Source organism: Desmodus rotundus, chromosome 3 (genome assembly GCF_022682495.2).
Source record: "Desmodus rotundus isolate HL8 chromosome 3, HLdesRot8A.1, whole genome shotgun sequence".
NCBI classification, from domain to species: Eukaryota; Metazoa; Chordata; class Mammalia; order Chiroptera; family Phyllostomidae; genus Desmodus; species Desmodus rotundus.
This window is the reverse complement of record NC_071389.1, coordinates 153113393-153131042: the sequence shown is the minus strand read 5'-3', so window position 1 is coordinate 153131042 and position 17650 is coordinate 153113393. Positions and strand designations below refer to the sequence as shown.

Below are 17650 nucleotides of genomic sequence, written 5' to 3'. Positions count from 1 at the left end.
GACAGTCCTATCAGTTTCGGGTAAGTTGAACAGTCTACGGTAAAAAGTAAACTAGAGAAGACACTGTTGAATTTTTTTAAATCTTGGAAAGAAGCAGTAAAGGGAAAGACTGATAAATCTGAATACATGAAATTTTAAAACTGCAGGAAAAAAACTGCTATAAACAAAGTACAAGAACTTAGAAAAAGTATTTGCCAGGGATGATGACAAAGGGTTTAACATCCTTCGTACTAAAACACATTACAAGTCAAAGGTCAATAGGATTTTTTAAATCAGTAAGAAAAACACGAGAGGCCGTTGGCGAGTCCAGTGGCCTTCGCGGCCGAAGGGAGCGCCCAGCCGAGAGCGAGGCCCGAGGCCCCACGCCCCCTGCCCCTCCCGGGCTGCAGAGCCGACCGCCCGCAGCGCTGTCCCCGCCCGCCGCCGACCGGCCTGCGGTCCAGCCCGCGAGGCCGGTGGGGCCGGAGCAGCTGCTCTGCTCCCGCCGCTTCCACTGCTGTGGCCTTGGCCAGCATCCCGCTGTCCCCGACCAAGACCTTAGCCACCTGAACGAGGAGCAGCGCGTGAGCGTGGAAGGCCCCCGCCGGCCCTGGCTGGGGTGTGGCATGCTCTCCACAAATTCGAGGCAAGACCCCCCACCAGCAGACAGATTGTGACTTGTTTTATTGCGGTGGTCGGGGACTGAGCCCATAATGTGCCCGAGAAAGGACTCGCACCAGCTGTCCCCGCTCATATCAATAAAGAAGTTCTAGACAAGGAAAGGAATTTGGGATTCGGCCATGTCGTGCCATTCCAGTTGTTTGGCTATGCCGTCACCCCCAGGGTCTATACCTTCTATGTTTCAACTGCATTAGTTGCCATTTTTGGCTTGGGAAGGTTTAAAGATGGGTCCACATGAAGGTCAAAAGAAACTGGAAGAAGTTCAATCAGAATTAAAGAAAAACGGTGAAGAATTTCAATGAACCAAACTCTTCAATAGACCAGATGTTGGAATGGGTACAAGCACGATACCTCAGAAAAAGTGGCCGTGTTTTATTTCCCGCGTGTTTGTTCTGGCTCTTACATTAACATCCTAAGCAGAGAGGGGTGACTCCTGTCAAATAACTAGGATTGTTTGGGATTGTCTGGGCAGCAGAGAGCCCCTGTGGCGGAGCCCAGGGAGGAACAGGGGACACTGCGTTGGGGCTGGATCAGCTCTAACTGGAGCGAGCAGCAGAGCACAAAAAAGTCTGTCAGAAGCGTGACAGAGGAGGCGGTGTATTTTTGGCATTTGCTGCATTATTTATAAGTCCTGATTCTGGTTTTTAATAAGCTCTTGACTCATCTGTATTTAGTTTAAGATGGGTAACTCTTGTGTTTATGTACGTAGTGTACATTGAAACTAAAAGTGATGAAAATATTGTAAAGAAAGAAAGAAAGAAAGAAAGAAAGAAAGACACCAGAGGAAAGTAAGCAAAGAGCAGGAACCAAAATACAAATAAAAATAGCCAATTATATGATAAAAATGCTCAACCTTACAATCAAAGGACAAATTAAAACTAGATACTATTTTTACCTGTTACGCCGTCAGAGCCTTTAATGTCAGTACGGTGTTAGGGTGAGTGTGGGAGACTGGAAATGCAATCACATAAACATTGGAGAAAGTGCCCTCTTTGGGGGGCAATTTGATAATATCAAATTATTTTATCTTTATTAAATTTATTGCAGTGACATTGGTTAATAAAGTTACACAGGTTTCAGGTGTGCACTTCTATAACACATCACGTGTGTTGCATAGTGTGCTCAGCACCCAAAGTCACGTCCCATCGGCCACTCGGCCACTCGGCCACCGCACGTTTGTCCCCCTTTACCCTTCACTCCCTCCCCGCTCCCTCCCCTCTGGAAACAGCCATGCTGTTGTCTGCGTCTGTAAGTTTCTGCTTGTTTTGTATGTCATTTGTCATTTGCAGTTTTATATCCTACATATAAGTGAAATCATGTGGTCCTTTACCTTTTCCGTATGACGTACTTCGCTTAACAAGATATTCTGAAGAGCCTTCCGTGTTATCACCAGTAGCAGTATTTCATTTTTTCTTACGGCTGAGTAGCAGCCCGCTGTATGTGCGCACCGCACCTTCCTTATCCGGTCCTCCATCGAGGGACACTTTGGTTGTTTCGTGGTTCGGCCGCCGTGAGTAACGCTGCAGTGAACGCAGGGCTACATCTGTCTTTACAAATAACTGTTTTCAGGTTTTTCGGTAGATGCTCAGAAGAGAGGTTGCTGGGTCATATGGTAACACTGTTCTTCATTTTTTGAGAATTTTCTACACCGCTTTCCATAGTAGCCGTCCCAGTTTACATTCCCACCAGCAGTGAATCGGGGCTCCTTTTTCTCTACAACCGCTCCAACAGAGAAGAAAACATAGGTGCTAAACTTAAGGACCTTGGTCATAGAGATGATTTTACAAATTTGACCCCGAAAGCAAGGGAAGCAAAAACAAAAACATCAAAATCTAAGGTGCACATACTCCTTTACCCAGTATGGATTCATCCCAGAGCTCTCCGGCACGAGTGTGAGAAAACTCATCGGTAGACAAAAGCGTTTGTTACAGTTTGTGTAATAGTACACACTGGGAATAGCCTAGAAGTCCATCAACAGGAGGCCATTCAAATAAATTGCCACATAGTATAAAGGACTTCTGTGCAGCCGTTAAAAATAACAAGGAACAGTTATCTATGTTGATATGAAAAAGTCCCCAAGAGATAATGTGAAATGAAAAAATCAAAGTGTGGAAAGCAATGTAGAATATAAGCTTATGGGGGGGGGCAGGGAGAATATACCTATATACGTACCTACGGGAACGGGAATGACAGACGAGAAACTGTTCGTCGTGGTGGCTCTTGGGAATGGGACCAGGGCAGGGGAAGAGCGACTTCTCATTTTATGCCTTTCTGCAAAGATTGAAATTCTTAATACTTCTATGTAATTACCACATACGACCTTTACTATTTTTTTAAAAACTAGTTTAAGATAGTTTTATTCCAAATATACTTGAACGTAAATAAAGTGTGGATATCTTAACATTTGAATTTACTTTTCTAGGAGAAAAGGGTGTTCTGCAATCCCCTGTTCTATTTTCTAATAGAGGAAGTTCCTCAGGAAGAAAAGGACTTGAAGATAGAACTTACAGGCAATTATGTAATTTTGTCTTTGGCTCAAGGATAGGCCAACATCAAAGTAACAAATGAAAAAGGTCTGATTCTTACACCCAGAAAGCTGGGTTCTTGTGTCCTAAGCCTGGACACTAACTGGGCATGGTTAGTAGAGGTTTTGTTCACAGTGTTACTAATCTCACAAAACCCCCACAGAGCAAGCCACTAACCTCTCCTTTTTATAGTACTGACAATACTCAGAAGGAGATCCTACTCTTGGAAGACCTCCATCGCTCCTGCGAAGCATCCACTCTCTGCTGAATAAAACCAGCTTTTTTACATTCTCATTTAACGCAACAGTCCTGTAAAGTAGGTATTGTCTTCGTGTTGGGTTGAGGAAACAGATTCAGAGAGGTTAAGAAACATGCTCAAAGTTACACAGCTAGTAGGTCTTCCTTTCCTGCAAATATTCTGACTGCCGCTCCACATGGTCACTCAGGCTTCTTCTCTGACTTCCACGTTTCTGCCACCTTTGCTAACAGTTCTTCCTCCCCCCATACCTAAGCCCTGGACTTTCCCCTTGATTCTCATTTCACTCATACACCCCCCGGGCAATCTCACTCACCCCCAGAGGTTTCAACTACCAGGCATACTTAGATGTTTCCAAATCGAACCACAGTCTGGCCCAGCTCTCTTCCAACCCCAGACCTGCACGTCCAGCTGTCCACTTGACGGTCTCCTGCATTATCCAGGACGCAGTATCGACCTCCCAGACCTGGCTCTCCTTTCTCTCCTGTCCTGTTCTATGGTTGGTTGGTTGGTTGGTTTTTATTAGGAAATTTCAAGTTTTCCTTTGATGAACATAGATCTTAGACTCACTCAGAGAATTTGGGGAAACTCCATCTCTCAACTCTCTGCCGTGACCAGGGTAGCTAGAAGAGACTAAGAATAGGGGGGCAGCCACTACGGGTTTCGAAGGTGACTGTCGGGCCCCATTCCCCCTACTCACCTCAGAGTTAGGCAGAAAACTTCTGAGGACCTCTTAGTAACCTGGAAGGAACCCTTATTTGTCTAGACGCGACCTATATTTATAGGACTGACCTAGATAAAGCAGCACTTTCAGATTCCTACGTGACAGTGACTCACACAGGGTATCCACTGACTGAATAAAATGCCAACTGACAAAACGTCAGCATGGACGCGGTAACGCTTTCAGAGGATTCAGTATTGTAGTCAGTCAGTCATACCCACGTTCTTGCGACAATGGGACCAAAGTGTAGGACATGGCTATTCAGTCTCCGGCAGCACTTAGCGTGGATTCAGACTCTCCCCCAGGTTTGCAAAGCAGAGCCTGAGAACAATTTTCACATGGATTCAAAGATTTTTTAAAAATAAAGAAGTAAAGATTTTTAAAAATATTTTACTTATTTATTTAGAAAGAGAGGGAAAGGGAGAGAGAGAGAGGGAAACATCAATGTGCAGCTGCCCTTCGTGTGGCCCCCGCTGGGGACCTGGCCTGCAGGCCAGAGCTCAATCCATTGAGCCGCAGCAGCCAGGACAGAGGTAGGGATTTTTTTTTTAAGAGTAATTAAAAGGCAATTAACAAACTGAGGAAAACATTTGTAGTATAGCCTTATTATACTAAAAGTCCTTACTAATTAGTAAGAAAAAACCCAACACTCTATTAGAAAACTGATAAAGGACATCAACAGGCAAATTAGCAAAGAAAAAACATCCAAATAATAAGGTTTAATAAAAGATGTTATATCTATTAAGAATATTAAAGACGTGCATAGTATTGAAAATGAAATACCATTTTACCCATCATATTAACAAAGATACGGGGGGGGAAAGTACTAACGAGAGTTTATTGTCAATGGGCCCTCACATCCATTGCTAGTATGAATATAAATTTGCTACAAATCTTCCACAGGGCAGTTGGACAGCTTGTACCGACAGCTTTTAAAAGGCACAGACTTTTGACTCAGCAAGTCCACTTTTTAGTGAGTTACTTATTTGGAAAGAACGAGAGATGGTCACAAAGGTTTATGGATAAGGGTAAAATGTGGATAACCAATTTATAATAATAGAGAAAAATTGGAAATCACCTAAATGAAAATAGTTAAATAACAGATGGTAGCTTCAGCGGTGTGAAATATTGTGTGAGATTTTTAAAAATTGTGTTTTAGAATACTGTCCCGACACATAAATAAAGTTAAGCAGGTTACAAAATAGAACATATATTCCAATCCTAGTTTTAGGCGAAAAATACATCTTTATATATAAAAGTAAACACAAAACCTTAACAGTAGTTATCACAAGGTGATGGCCTGGTAGTTTGATTTTTTAAAAACTTTTCTGTATTTTCTAAATTTAAAAAGAAGTTTTGTAAGTAAACATATTGGTGAGACAGTACTGCCAGCCTCTGGAGCCCCAGCGCTGAGGCTCAAACCCTCATCCCGACCTTAGTCAAGGTTAACTGAGGCAGGCGCTTATTTTCTGTGTGCCTACTTTCTCAGTCCTCTCATCTATAAAAATAGGGATGATAACAATAATGCTTACTAAATAAATGTATTGTGGGGATTGAGGTCACAGACGATGGGCATTAAGGATATAGCACCTTGTACGCAGTAACTGCTTTACGTGCTAGTTATCATTATGTATGTATTATGTATTGCTCTACAATCAGAAAATAGAAGTGTGAATGACTGCTTTAGATTGGCCGCCCTGTGTACCATTCGACAGAAGATGAAAGTATTGAGCAAAATGATATCTTAGTAAGTTTTAACTTATCCGCGTCTTCTCATGGAGTTGACCTTTAGGGCCACTGAAACCTGATGCTTCAGTCATCTTATGCATCTATTTTCCCCAAACTAAAACCCTCGAAATGTGTTTCTTTTTCTCTTTTTCAGGGAGGGGCTTTTTATTTCATGGAGCATGTAGCAGCTGAGCGTTCAACCTGGAATCACTTCTGGCAACAGGTCCTGGACCCGACCTGGTACCTTCTGTTTGATGGGTGCAACCTGACCAGAGAGAGCTGGAAGGCCTTGGAGAAGGCCGGCTTCTCCAAGCTGAAGCTGCAGCACATACAGGCCCCGCTGACCTGGGAGCTGATACGCGCTCACATCTATGGATATGCTGTGAAATAGCGCAAGTGGGAAGTAAAGAGCTGAATGAATGACTCAAATGATGTAAGGCTCCAGTTTTACACTTAAAATACTAATTGGGAGAAGAGAAACCCTTTTTGAGATAAAGTTGAATTTCATCCCCAAAAGTTTACATTATACCCTATTTAGCTATTTTCTATTGCCTCCCCCAAAATCAAAAACAAAACAGCTTTGAACTCTCCTTTAGAAGGAAATAGTGAGAAGGAAATAGTGATCTATTTTCCTTTACAAGGAAATAAATCATTGAAATCTACCATTATCCCCAAACCTTAGTTTTCAGTAACTTCAGTAACTTATTCAGTAACTTCAAAATGTTTCCAACTGTCTTAGTTGTTACCCATCAGATTTGAATTTCACCTCCTCTTTGAGAGCATGGTGAAATAAGCAGTCAAATCATGCAAAAGACAGCTTTGAAAAAAGAGAAATAAAAAGATCTTGCCCTGGCTGGTATAGTTCAGTGGATTGAGTGCAGGCTGTGAACCAAAGGGTCACTGGTTCGATTCCCAGTTAGGGCACATGCCTGGATTGTGGGCCAGGTCCCCAGAAGGGGGCGCGCAAGAGGTAACCACACATTGATGTTTCTCTTCCTCTCTTTCTCCCTTCCCTCCTCTCTAAAAATAAATAAAATCTTAAAAAAAAATCTTAATGACTCACAAACTGAATAGATACATACTAGTTGAAAATCTAAATTTAAAATAGCACAGATTTGTTAAAGAAATTTGAATATATTTGTTCTCTTAGTGTCCCTGGGCTGGCTTTCAAAATTGATGTTCCAGGATGTTACCCCTAGTTCTGCCACCTGTCACACCTTTTATTCCTCTGTCCACCCAAGTGTGTTTTTCTGCATTCCAGTCTTCAATCCTTAAGATGAAAATTATATCTGACACTTTAGTATATCCATGAAACTGCCTGAGGCAATTAAGGTTCTTGGGTTCATTTTCCTTTTCATCTTGCATATACTTTTGTGAATGCAGTAAATTGCAGGCAAGGAAGAGACCCACTGTAATTAGGAAATCTTTGTATAATTAGGTACTCTTTGTAAGAGTCCCTAAAAATCAGCAATCTGTGAGTCTGTAAAGAAACAGTCAGGTATTTTTTGGATTATTTGGATGAAACTTCCACCCCTCTCCCAAGATGATGTCTTTGCTCCTCGCAACCACGTGTTTTCAAAACAAGTGTTGAGTTGATCAGTCAGAGGGTTTAGGAGTAGGATTTTCAGCAATAGTTTACATGGATTTTCATACATTTAGTATATTTTCTGAGATGATTTTGCAAAAGGACTACTTTAAATATCAAATCAATCAATAAATTCATATGCATTTTAGGAATGGAAATAAAATAAGTAGTTTATATATTTGCTGGCTTGGTTTCATTTTTCTTAATGTCTCTGGGAGGACTTTCCTTCCTCTTGGAAAGTTAAGCTATTTGAACATACAGATTTTTCTTTCTCCAGCCAAGTAGCTATAAACTCAGCTATCAGATTTTTAAAAAAACAGTTTTGGAAGGATTGGAATGCATTTGGAAAGGTTCAAGTCCAAAGGCCCCATTTGTGTGATCTGCAGAGCAGAAAGGGAGGAGGCTTACTGTTCTCTTTTGAACATGCAAACAGTTACCGTTACAGCAAGGTTAGGGCACTCATCTAAGGCCTCCTGGGCACTGGAGCGTGAATCTGCCTCTAGAATTGCCCCAAAGTAGGAACCTCCTTAACCTGCCCACCTCATTCTTGTTTAGCTCAGTCTAGTGACTGAGAAACACGAAAAGCCCCAGGCTGAGCGCTGAATGGTGTCACTCAGTTGGGCGTCTTCCTGCAAACCAAAAGGTCACCGGTTCAATTCCTGGCCAGGACACATGCCTGGGCTGTAGGTTCAGTCCCTGGTGGGGTGCATCCAAAGGCAACTGATTGATTTTTCTCTCATTGATGTTTCTCTCCTCCTCTTTCTCCCTCCCTTCCCCTCTCTCCATAAATAAATAGCCACAAATTGACATGATGAAATGTTATTGGCATGTTGGAAGGTAAGTAATGGTGCAAGGTACTAGATACATGCTTACTAATTCCTTCTTGCCTTGAGTGGTTTGGGAAACATTATCCCCAACTTCTGTGGACAACACTGAGGTGCAGAGAAATAAATGAAGTTTCTGACGTTCCACAAGTTACAAAGCAAGTCTTACAAGTCCTGGTTCCCAAGGCCACGAAACCTGTTTTGACTGTGATTGCTAATATTACCTTCTCACTGCTTTCCTCCTCTGGCCCAGAAAACACGTATTTATGGTTACTCCAGCAGCCAGAGGAGTGAGTCTCAACTGGCTCTTCCTGACAATACAGGGTCACAAGCCCTTCCCTGAACTAATCATGTTTAGATGGGACGGATTATGCTGATTGTGTCAAGTACAGGTCACAGTGTTCCATCCCTGGGGCTGAGCACGTCCACACCCTGTGGACCAAGACAAAGAGAGCTGTGGATCATCAAGATGGAAACAGGGCCTCTGGCCCTGGCTGGTGTGGCTCAGCTGGTTGAACACTGGCCTGCGAACCAAAGGGTTGCTGGGTCATTGCTGATCCAGGCACATGGCTGGTTTGCAGGCAGGGAGCGTGCAGGAGGCGACCAGTCGATACTTTTCTCACACATCAATGTTTCCCTCTCTCCTTTCCTCCCCTTGCTCTAAAAATAAAACAAAATCTTTTTTTTTTAAATGGATGAAAACAAAAGCGAGAATGGATGTGGAGAAGGCACACCACAAATGCCCGGTATAAGCTCATTACTGCATTTTGATGACACCCTCCATCTGCTCTCCTGGGGTAGGTCACACGGCACTGTGTTCACACTGGCTTGTCAGTTGGGATAACTGCATGCAGTGAGGAAAATAAAAGACAATGACACTGGCTTCCGCAGCAAAGTGATCTAGGCCAAGTCCTGGCTGTGTCAGTCATTGCCTGTGTGACCTTGAGCGAGTTACCTCTCTAGTCTCACTTTCTTCATCTGTTGATGGGGATAGTATCTACCTAAGGGGCTATTGTGAGGCGGCAATGAAGTGAAGCACTTGGTGTTTAATAAATGTTGAACTTCAAGCAGCAAATGTGTGGGTGCCTGCTGTGTACTCTGCTCTTGGTGCGTGTCCCTGCCCTCCTGGAGCACACAGTTGTAATGCTGCTGCGCCGCAGGGGCTGGGCCACCAGAGAATGAAAACTGACCCCCCAGGAGGAAGAGGATCAGAGGCCTTCTTGAGGAAGTGGCTTCTGAGCTGAATTCCAGAAGATGAATAAAGGTTTTTCAGCTTAAGGGAGGAGCTGTGCCACAGACAAATGAAAGGAGGAAACACAATGTGCTTAAGGAACTGAAAGAGATGGCACAGCGGGCACCAGAGCCTGAAAGGCGGGTTTGGGGGTCACTCCTATTTCCATCAGTTTCTTGCTAATTTTTAAGAACCTGGACCCATGAGCCCAACACTTATTTTAAAGGCTAATGAAAAACACATTAAAATTTCTTTTATTCATGTTATAAAACACTCTGTTCCTAAGTGTTCTCTTTCTTCTACATTCCTACACGTTTTACACTTGAGTAGAAACTGAACTACTACCTAATAGTTCTTTTTGTACTCTTGATCCTAACATAAGCCTTTCCCTTTAGTATTTCTTTGGAAAATACAGAACTTAATAGAACTGAAATTTAATTCTTGTTTATCTGTTAAGGCAACTGAGAGTATAATCTTCTTTCCCCTTCGCTCGATTTGTCCCACTAACATTGCATGGAAAAATAGCAGCTCAGCAGACAAGTCTCCTGGGGTAGAAAGAAGTGGCTTCCTAGGCAGGCACCAATATCTGCTCCAAATCATAATCACTCAAACCAGAAAATGCTTTAAACTGGTCCCAACACCTCCATGTCTTCACCAACCGTCTTCATGCTCATAACTTCCAGAACAGTTTATTTTTGTATTGGTGCTCAATTACAGTTGTCCCAATTTTTCTCCTATTGCTCGCCCTTGCCCCACTCACGCCCTTATGTTTTTAATTTTTTATTAATTAATTGATTTTGACAGAGAGAGAGAGAAACATGGGTTTGTTGTTCCATGTATTAATGCACTCATTGGTTGATTGTTGTCTGTGACTATGGATCAAACTCGCAACCTTGGTGTTCTAAGCAACTGAGCTAGCCAGCCAGAGCCCAGAGCAGTGCAATGTGGCCATTCCCACAACTGAAAATCGTGAAGCTGTCTACTCAAATAGTACTGACTGCGACTGCTCAGCTCTGCATCTCAACACATCCCCAGCTTTGCAGCCCAGTGGGAAAAGCTTGGGGTTCGGAGTCAGAATATCCTAATCCAAACCTTATCACGTACTTTACTAATATTTGATTTCACTTAGTACGACCGGATACCACCGGCTGGGTCTCCTAGGGCCCTTGTGACGATGGAATGAGATAAACACACGGGGTGCTTTGTCTGCTGTGTAATGATCAGCGCTGAGCACTGGCGCTTCTCCCGGCACCTCACGCTGCTCAAGGCCCCGCCTCCTCAAGCATTTGCAAGAGTAACCCAATGAAGTTTGTTTTTCTACCAGAAAAGATGTTTCACTTCAATAAATGTGGTCCTGGAATTCCATTTGACTGTTTTGTTAGATAATAACAATTATCTGGATAATATTGTTTTCTGAAGATTCACTATAAAGAAATCTCCCATAAAAAATAACTTGGCAACGCTTTCATTTTTGCACCCGACAATGAAAAGCCCGGCCCCCACATGAGATGCATTTGCTCCCATGGCTGCAAATAACTCCCACTCAGAGTGCTGCGGGTACGACCTGATCTTCTACGTCCCTACAATCTTGGCTCCCGCTTTATCTGTCGAGCTGCGCAGGCACTACTCGGGCTGTAAAAGAAGTAGCTCTCAGTTCGAATTCTCTCTCACTTCCCAGGTTATGAGAACAAATTTTTAACTCTGATGCCAGAGAAAGTTTTTTCAAATGTTTTTGTCCACCAACATTTTAGATTTCGTTTTAGCAACAATGAAATCTAAAAACCTTTTCCAAAAAAGCAAAGGCTGCCTTCGAATACATATTTATTTATAAATATAACTGATGCCGTATACCAAGTTGCTTGCCAGTGCTCACAACCCCACTTGCCGCCCAGATTTCACAAGGAAACGTTGGCGAGTGTGGACACTATTAATACAGTGTTGACCTGTCGGCCCACATTTTTGCTACTGTGCTTTTATTTTCTTCCCTTCATCTGGGTAGGAGCCCTTCCGGGATCCTGAGTAAAACTTTATAAAAAGACATTTGCCTTATGCTCACAGAGCACTTGGATGACACATAGGTCTAAAAACGTGAGAATTAGGTACAAATGGTGCTACCAAATACCAATTCTTAGTTCTTATGGAGCCATAAGAGACTCCTTGAGAGTCTGATAAAAGGTATAGAATCTCTCACTGGAAAAGGTACACAAATAAACGTACCATATGAGAGGAAAATAGGCATGTCAGGCACCTGTCCGGGCGCATTGTCATCACCTCTCAAGGTGCCGCATATGAAATTATAACCTCTGGAGCCCCATTCTTGAAACACAGCCTTCCAGCCTTTTACCTGCTCAGCTCACAGACCTCTAACGCCTCTGCTCTGGCTTAGTCCCTCTCAAGCTACCAGCTGACAGGGACTCCTTTCTCCAACCAGGCTGGACTACAAGCAAATCAATCAAATTCATCATCTTCTACTCATGCCTTCTTTTCCTGTTGCCATACAAATCTGTCTTTGTTTTTTAAAAGAGGTTTTTTTTAAAAGATTTTATTTATTTATTTTTTAGAGAGAGGAGAAGGGAGAGAGAAAGAGAGGGAGGGGAACATCAATCAGTTGTGTCTCTCACAACCCCAACCAGGGACATGGCCCACAATCCAGGCATGTGCCCTGACTGGGAATCGAACTGGTGACCTTTCAGTTTGCTGGACGACACCTAACCAACTGAGCCACACCAGTCCGGGCAAATCTGCTCATTTCTGACCATGGGGTATCTATTACCCCTAATCTGCTTATTATTCTGTATTTTTTTCCTTAGCAATTGGCAACATCATTTTTGTCACTGTCACTCAAGCTGGAAACCAGGACATCTACTTATTTCTCTCTGACCTCCCACAGTCAGACACCGTCCCATCCTGTCTCCTCCTGTTGCTGCTGTAGCAAATCGCAGCAAGTTTAGTGGTTTAAAGAGGAGGTAGAAGAGGATATGGGCGGACAGATGGTGATGGACGGAATCTTGACTTGGGGTGGTGAACGCACAATATACGTACAGATGACATATTATAGAATTGTTCACTTGAAACCTATGTAACTTTAGTAACCAATCTCACCCCAATAAATTCAATAAATAAAAAATCTTAATGGTTTAAAACAATGTAGATTTATTAACTTATAGTTCCAGAGGACAAAGGTCCAAAATGGGCCTCCTGGGCTAAAATTGAGGTATCGGCAGGGCTGTCTGTTCCCACGGGAGGCCCGAGGCAGAATGTGTCCCTGCCTTTCCAGCTCCTAGGGGTCACCCCGACTCCTTTACATGTGGTCCCTTCATCCATCTTCAAATCTCTCTCTGCATCTGACCTATCTTGCCACCCGCTTTCACTTCTAAGGGCCCTTGTGATGACTTTGGCCACACCCTGAGAATCCAGGAAAATCTCCCATATCGGGGTTGGCTGGTTAGCACCCTTAAATCCATCCGTAGCTTTAAATTCCCTCTGCCTGTAGCACAACACATGGCGCAGGTGCTGGGGGTTAGGATGTGGACATATCTGGGAATGGGGCGAGGAGCCGTTATGCTGCCTGCTATATCAGCTAGACCAGAAGAGAAAGAAAAGGTTAAAGAAAATATGTAAATGATAATGGGACCCTTGGTGAGCACCAAACCCATCTAAACTAACATAGACCAAGGTGAGACAGTGTGGAATGGCAAAATAGTTCTGGGAAGAATTGTATGAGGGATACAAAGGAACAGAGTCTAGGCTTCCACAAGAAAATTGGGCTGCATTTTACAGGATGGTTCTCGGTTGTCCCTAGCCAATCTTCCCATGCTAAAATTATTGCTTCAATTCTTGGAGCCTTCCCATGGGATTCCTTGACTCAGAATCCTTTGATGAATCTGGGGATAACTTCCAAGCCTCCCCAAACTCTTCACAACTTTAGAATAATAAAACCTAACACATAATTTTTATGTATTTTTTTCATATATTTATCTTTAGAGAGGGGAAGGGAAGGAGAAAGACAAGGAGAAAAAGCATTGGTGTGCAAGAAATCGATCAGTTGCCTCTTGCATGTCCCTAACCAGGGACCTGGCCCACAAACCAGGCACATGCCCTGACTGGGAATCAAACTGGCGACCCTTTGGTTCACAGGCTGGCACTCAATCCACTGAGCCACAGCAGCCAGGGCCATAATTTTTTTAATATGCAAAAATGGTCCTAAACATGAAGATATGTTCAATTTCACTCACAATACAAGCAATGCTAATTAAAACTACTGTGAGAGACCAGTTTTCACATGTCAGAGAGGCAAAGACTTCAAAAGCCCGACAACACATTTGTTGGGCAGGCCATGGAGAAACTGACACTTCTGTGTATTATTGGTGGGAATGCAAACTCGCACGATTCTTGTGGAATCTAACACTTTCTAACAAAATTACCTTTGACCCAGCAATCTCAATTCTAGGAATTTACCCTGAAGACACACTTCCAACAGTATGAAAATAAAGATGCACAGGTTATGCACAATTGTTTGCCACGTTTCCAAGCGAGATGCTCATACATACTTCTGCACAGTCCCCTGCAGCTGTAAAGCGGATGAGGAAGTGCTCTGTGAAGAGTGAAGATCTAATTTCGAGGATATATTAAGTAAACAAAAGCTATGCTAGCAAAACTATCTATCGTGTGGTACCTTCTCTGTAAAAAAAAAAAAAAAAAGAAGGGTAAATAAGAAAACACATATGTATCTGTTTATTTTTGCAAATAGATACTTAGGAAGAATAAGCCAGAAACTAGTAAGAAACAGGGAGGTAGGAAAAGAGTAGAAATAAAGGCAAGAGAGGAATGAAACATTTTCAAATATACCCTTTGTATAGTTTTGATTTTTGGAACCATGTTTATATTTTACACAAAATACATGAAAGAATGTCTTACATAAAATAAAATTTAAAAAGAGGGGAACCCTGAATTGGAAAAATAAAAAACACCTAACTGTATTCTAAATGAATAAGCACATTGACGCAGATGGTAAAGCAATCAACCCAAGTAGCTTTTCTCCAAACAGCTTTATTGAGCTATAATTCACATATCATAAAATTTACCTGCAGTATACAATTCAGTAGTTTTTAGTATATTCAGAGTTTTACTACCATCACCAAAATCTATTTTTAACACATTTTTCATCACCTGCCCTTAAAAGACTCCGCGTACCCATTAGTAGTCACTTCCTATTTTCCCCACTGCCTCCCAGCCCTAGGCAAACACTAACCTACTGAGTTGGCCAAAAGTCCATATTTTTTTATATGTTATATGTGTGATCTGTCAGTGACCAAAATGCCAGTCTGCAATATGTGATTGTAAATAAATATACTGAGGATAGTGGGAGTCAGGTCTGTCACCGTCAGAAAAAGGAATTACAAATACGACAAGGAGAAGATCAGAATGAACCCTGCGGAGCTGGAGTGAAATTGGAGATACTACTATGAGCTCATGGTTTAAATATAGATAGTTATTTAGGAATCGAAATAGATACAGATACAAATATGAATCCTAACTCTGTCTGCTGAGAAGGCCTGCAAGTAATGTTACTCCAGTAACAATGAGCACCTCTAGTGTCCAGAATTTGGTTTCTAAATACCATTCTACACTAAAATGAATCAGGACTCCTTGAAGAAATAGCTGGTTTCAGGACTGGGGGAGAAAAAGTACAAGTTCAGCCTGCAAAAATATGTTATGCCAGGACATACAGTGTTTGGTCCTGGCTGGTGCGGCTCAGTGGATTGAGCGCCAGCCTGTGAACCACAGGGTCTCTGGTTTGATTCCCAGTCAGGACACACACCTGGGTCAGGCCAGGTCCCCAGATGGAGAAGTGGGAGAGTCAACTGACTGATGTTTCTCTCCCTCTCTTCTTCCCTTCCCCTCTCTCTAAAAAAGAAATAAAATCATTAAAAAAAAAAAAAAAAGAAGTGTTTGAAGAATGGTGGCATCTCATCAATAACAGCCAGAAGGGACTCACACTAGCCAAATCTGGGGCAATTTTACCATCAAAATAAATAATTATAGTAATGGATAAGTTACCGAATGAAATAGAAATTCATAAGCCCAAACTGACATACGTAAATATGAAATAAGGGAAAGCAATTCCTTATGGTAGAATGTCAATGAAATATATAAAAGAAACTATGTCTTTAGACAATTACCATTTGGTAAACATAACATTACTTGATTCAGGCAAGGGATCATGAATGGGTGCTGATATTAATGGGTAAAAAGTCTGACAACAGGATATTTGTATAATATTAAAGTATCCCCTGACAAAATACTTAATAACTGTGAAGGGGGAAATAGTAACTTTACTAAAAATTTGCACACACTACCTCCAACCAAGTGGCGAAAGCAGTGGTGCGGGGCAGGCCGGCCCACAGCCACTCAGAAGAGGCGCACCTCTTCCCAATTTTGTGTTCGGTGACGACATGACCTGATGCGCGCATCTGCACTGCGGAAATCACAAGTGTTACAAATCACAGCTTTTTCCCCCTGGAAAGCCAACTGTTAAGTCATTTGTAAGCGTAACACTGGATCAAAGTTAACTACCACCAAACCAGCTGACTTCACGTGCCTCGTGATATTACAGACCAAGGACGACGACACAACATCACTGCTGTGGTATTCTGCCCAAACCGAGAACTACATTCTAATGATGAGAAAGCATCAGAAATAACCTACATTAAGAGACACTCTACAAAAGAGCTGGATGGAAGGAAGAAATCACATTCGGAGAAAAATTATAAAGCAAATGTAACTAAATGTTAACCAAGGACAATGTGGGTGCAGGACATGCAGTTACTTTTTCGTACTGTTTTGGAAAGTTTTCTGTAAGTCTGAAATCATTTAAATATTAAAAGTTTATAAGAAAAAATCCGCGAACGCTACGTGGTCTTCTGCCCTCCCCTGCGGTCTTCACGGCTGCAGTTGGAAGGAGGCGGGGAACCAGGACTTCGAGGCCTCAAGGTGGCCAGAGGTGTGTGGTCACAACGCGAGCGAAGCAGCGCCCCCCAGCCGCAGGCCCGAGAGCTGCACTAGCTGGGCTGCCCGTGCAGGCGCAGGCGCACGGCAGCGGCTCACGCTGCACTCTGCCGCCCCGCCCACCCCGCCTCGGATTGGCCGCGGGAGCAGGGACGTCACGTCCTCCTCGGAGGGGCAGGGGCACGTGCAGCTTGAGGCTCTGCGCTACCTGCAGGTGCAAGGGCCCTGCGGCCAGAGGACAAAGCGAAGCCTCTCCAGCAAGTGCCTGTTCCTGAAAGACACAAGTCTTAGCCCTCAGATGGCTAACCCCACGCCTACCCGCAAACCCAGTGTTGCAGCCCCGCGCCCACTTTCCTCTTGATTTTGAGCCCTGGAGCTGGGTAATAGCAGTCACAGCCACAGAGGGACGTGGGGAGCTCCCTTGTGAAGGCAGAATTAAGTAATAGCATCTTCTTCAGAAACCTTAATGTTTTCTTAATGTCTTCAAAAGCCTAATGTTTGCAGTCCAGGTGCTGCTGTTTCCCAGTGAGGGCTGTGACAAGCTAGGCCAATACCAGCCGGCCACTCCCCCGGGGGGGGGGGCGGAGCGGTGTTTATGGCTTTCCCTATTATCTATCAATTAGCTGGAAATCGAGCGAGATGTGTCCCAGCCTCCACAAAGCCTGTTCTGATCTACTGCTCTCTGCTCGAGGAACACCAGGAGACAGACTGCAGGTGGTCTGGTACGCCGCAGGTATCGTGCTTCTGCTGTTTATGGGCTATATTTTCTGATGTCAGATGATTCATAGGATGAAGCCATCGTTTTGAATTTTGAGGTGAATATAGTAGATTGCACAGGCCACAGACTGAAGTGCTGTTAAACCACGTTGATGGTGATTATAGTTGCTTTTCCAAGTTTCTCCACTCATCCTGAGTAGACAAGGAAGATTATTTCCATTGTCTAGCATAGCACCTGGCACATGGTAGGTGTTGGTAAATATCAAAGACTGTATAATGCCCTGCACATTCTGCAGAACTGGAGTGCCCATTCTCCCATCCAGCACATCTGAGTGTATTTTTGCGGGAGTTGGCACTGCCGTCATTCCTTAAAACAATATTTTGTAAAATGAAAC

General features: G+C 43.2%; 1 protein-coding gene, 1 long non-coding RNA gene and 1 pseudogene across 3 annotated transcripts in view; 2 read left to right on the top strand and 1 right to left on the bottom strand.

The window, feature by feature from the left end:
• Positions 1-17650, top strand: part of TMT1A (thiol methyltransferase 1A) — a 28482-nt gene that overhangs the window by 982 nt on the left and 9850 nt on the right. Inside the window, exon 2 of one of the 2 annotated variants that reach the window (XM_071221044.1) lies at positions 2255-2256. In XM_071221044.1, the coding sequence (XP_071077145.1) occupies positions 2255-2256 (2 nt within the window). Of the gene's footprint in view, positions 1-2254; positions 2257-6044; positions 6942-17650 lie in introns of those variants that run through there. The other variant, XM_053921485.2, reaches the window with a different exon arrangement.
• Positions 204-1422, top strand: LOC128780498 (putative divalent cation/proton antiporter TMEM165; annotated as a pseudogene).
• LOC128780580 (uncharacterized) lies at positions 1919-4382 on the bottom strand. Its single transcript, XR_008426496.2, has 3 exons — positions 4142-4382; positions 2833-2931; positions 1919-2382 (listed from the first exon to the last, which is right to left on the bottom strand). It is a non-coding gene; the product is annotated as an uncharacterized lncRNA (long non-coding RNA).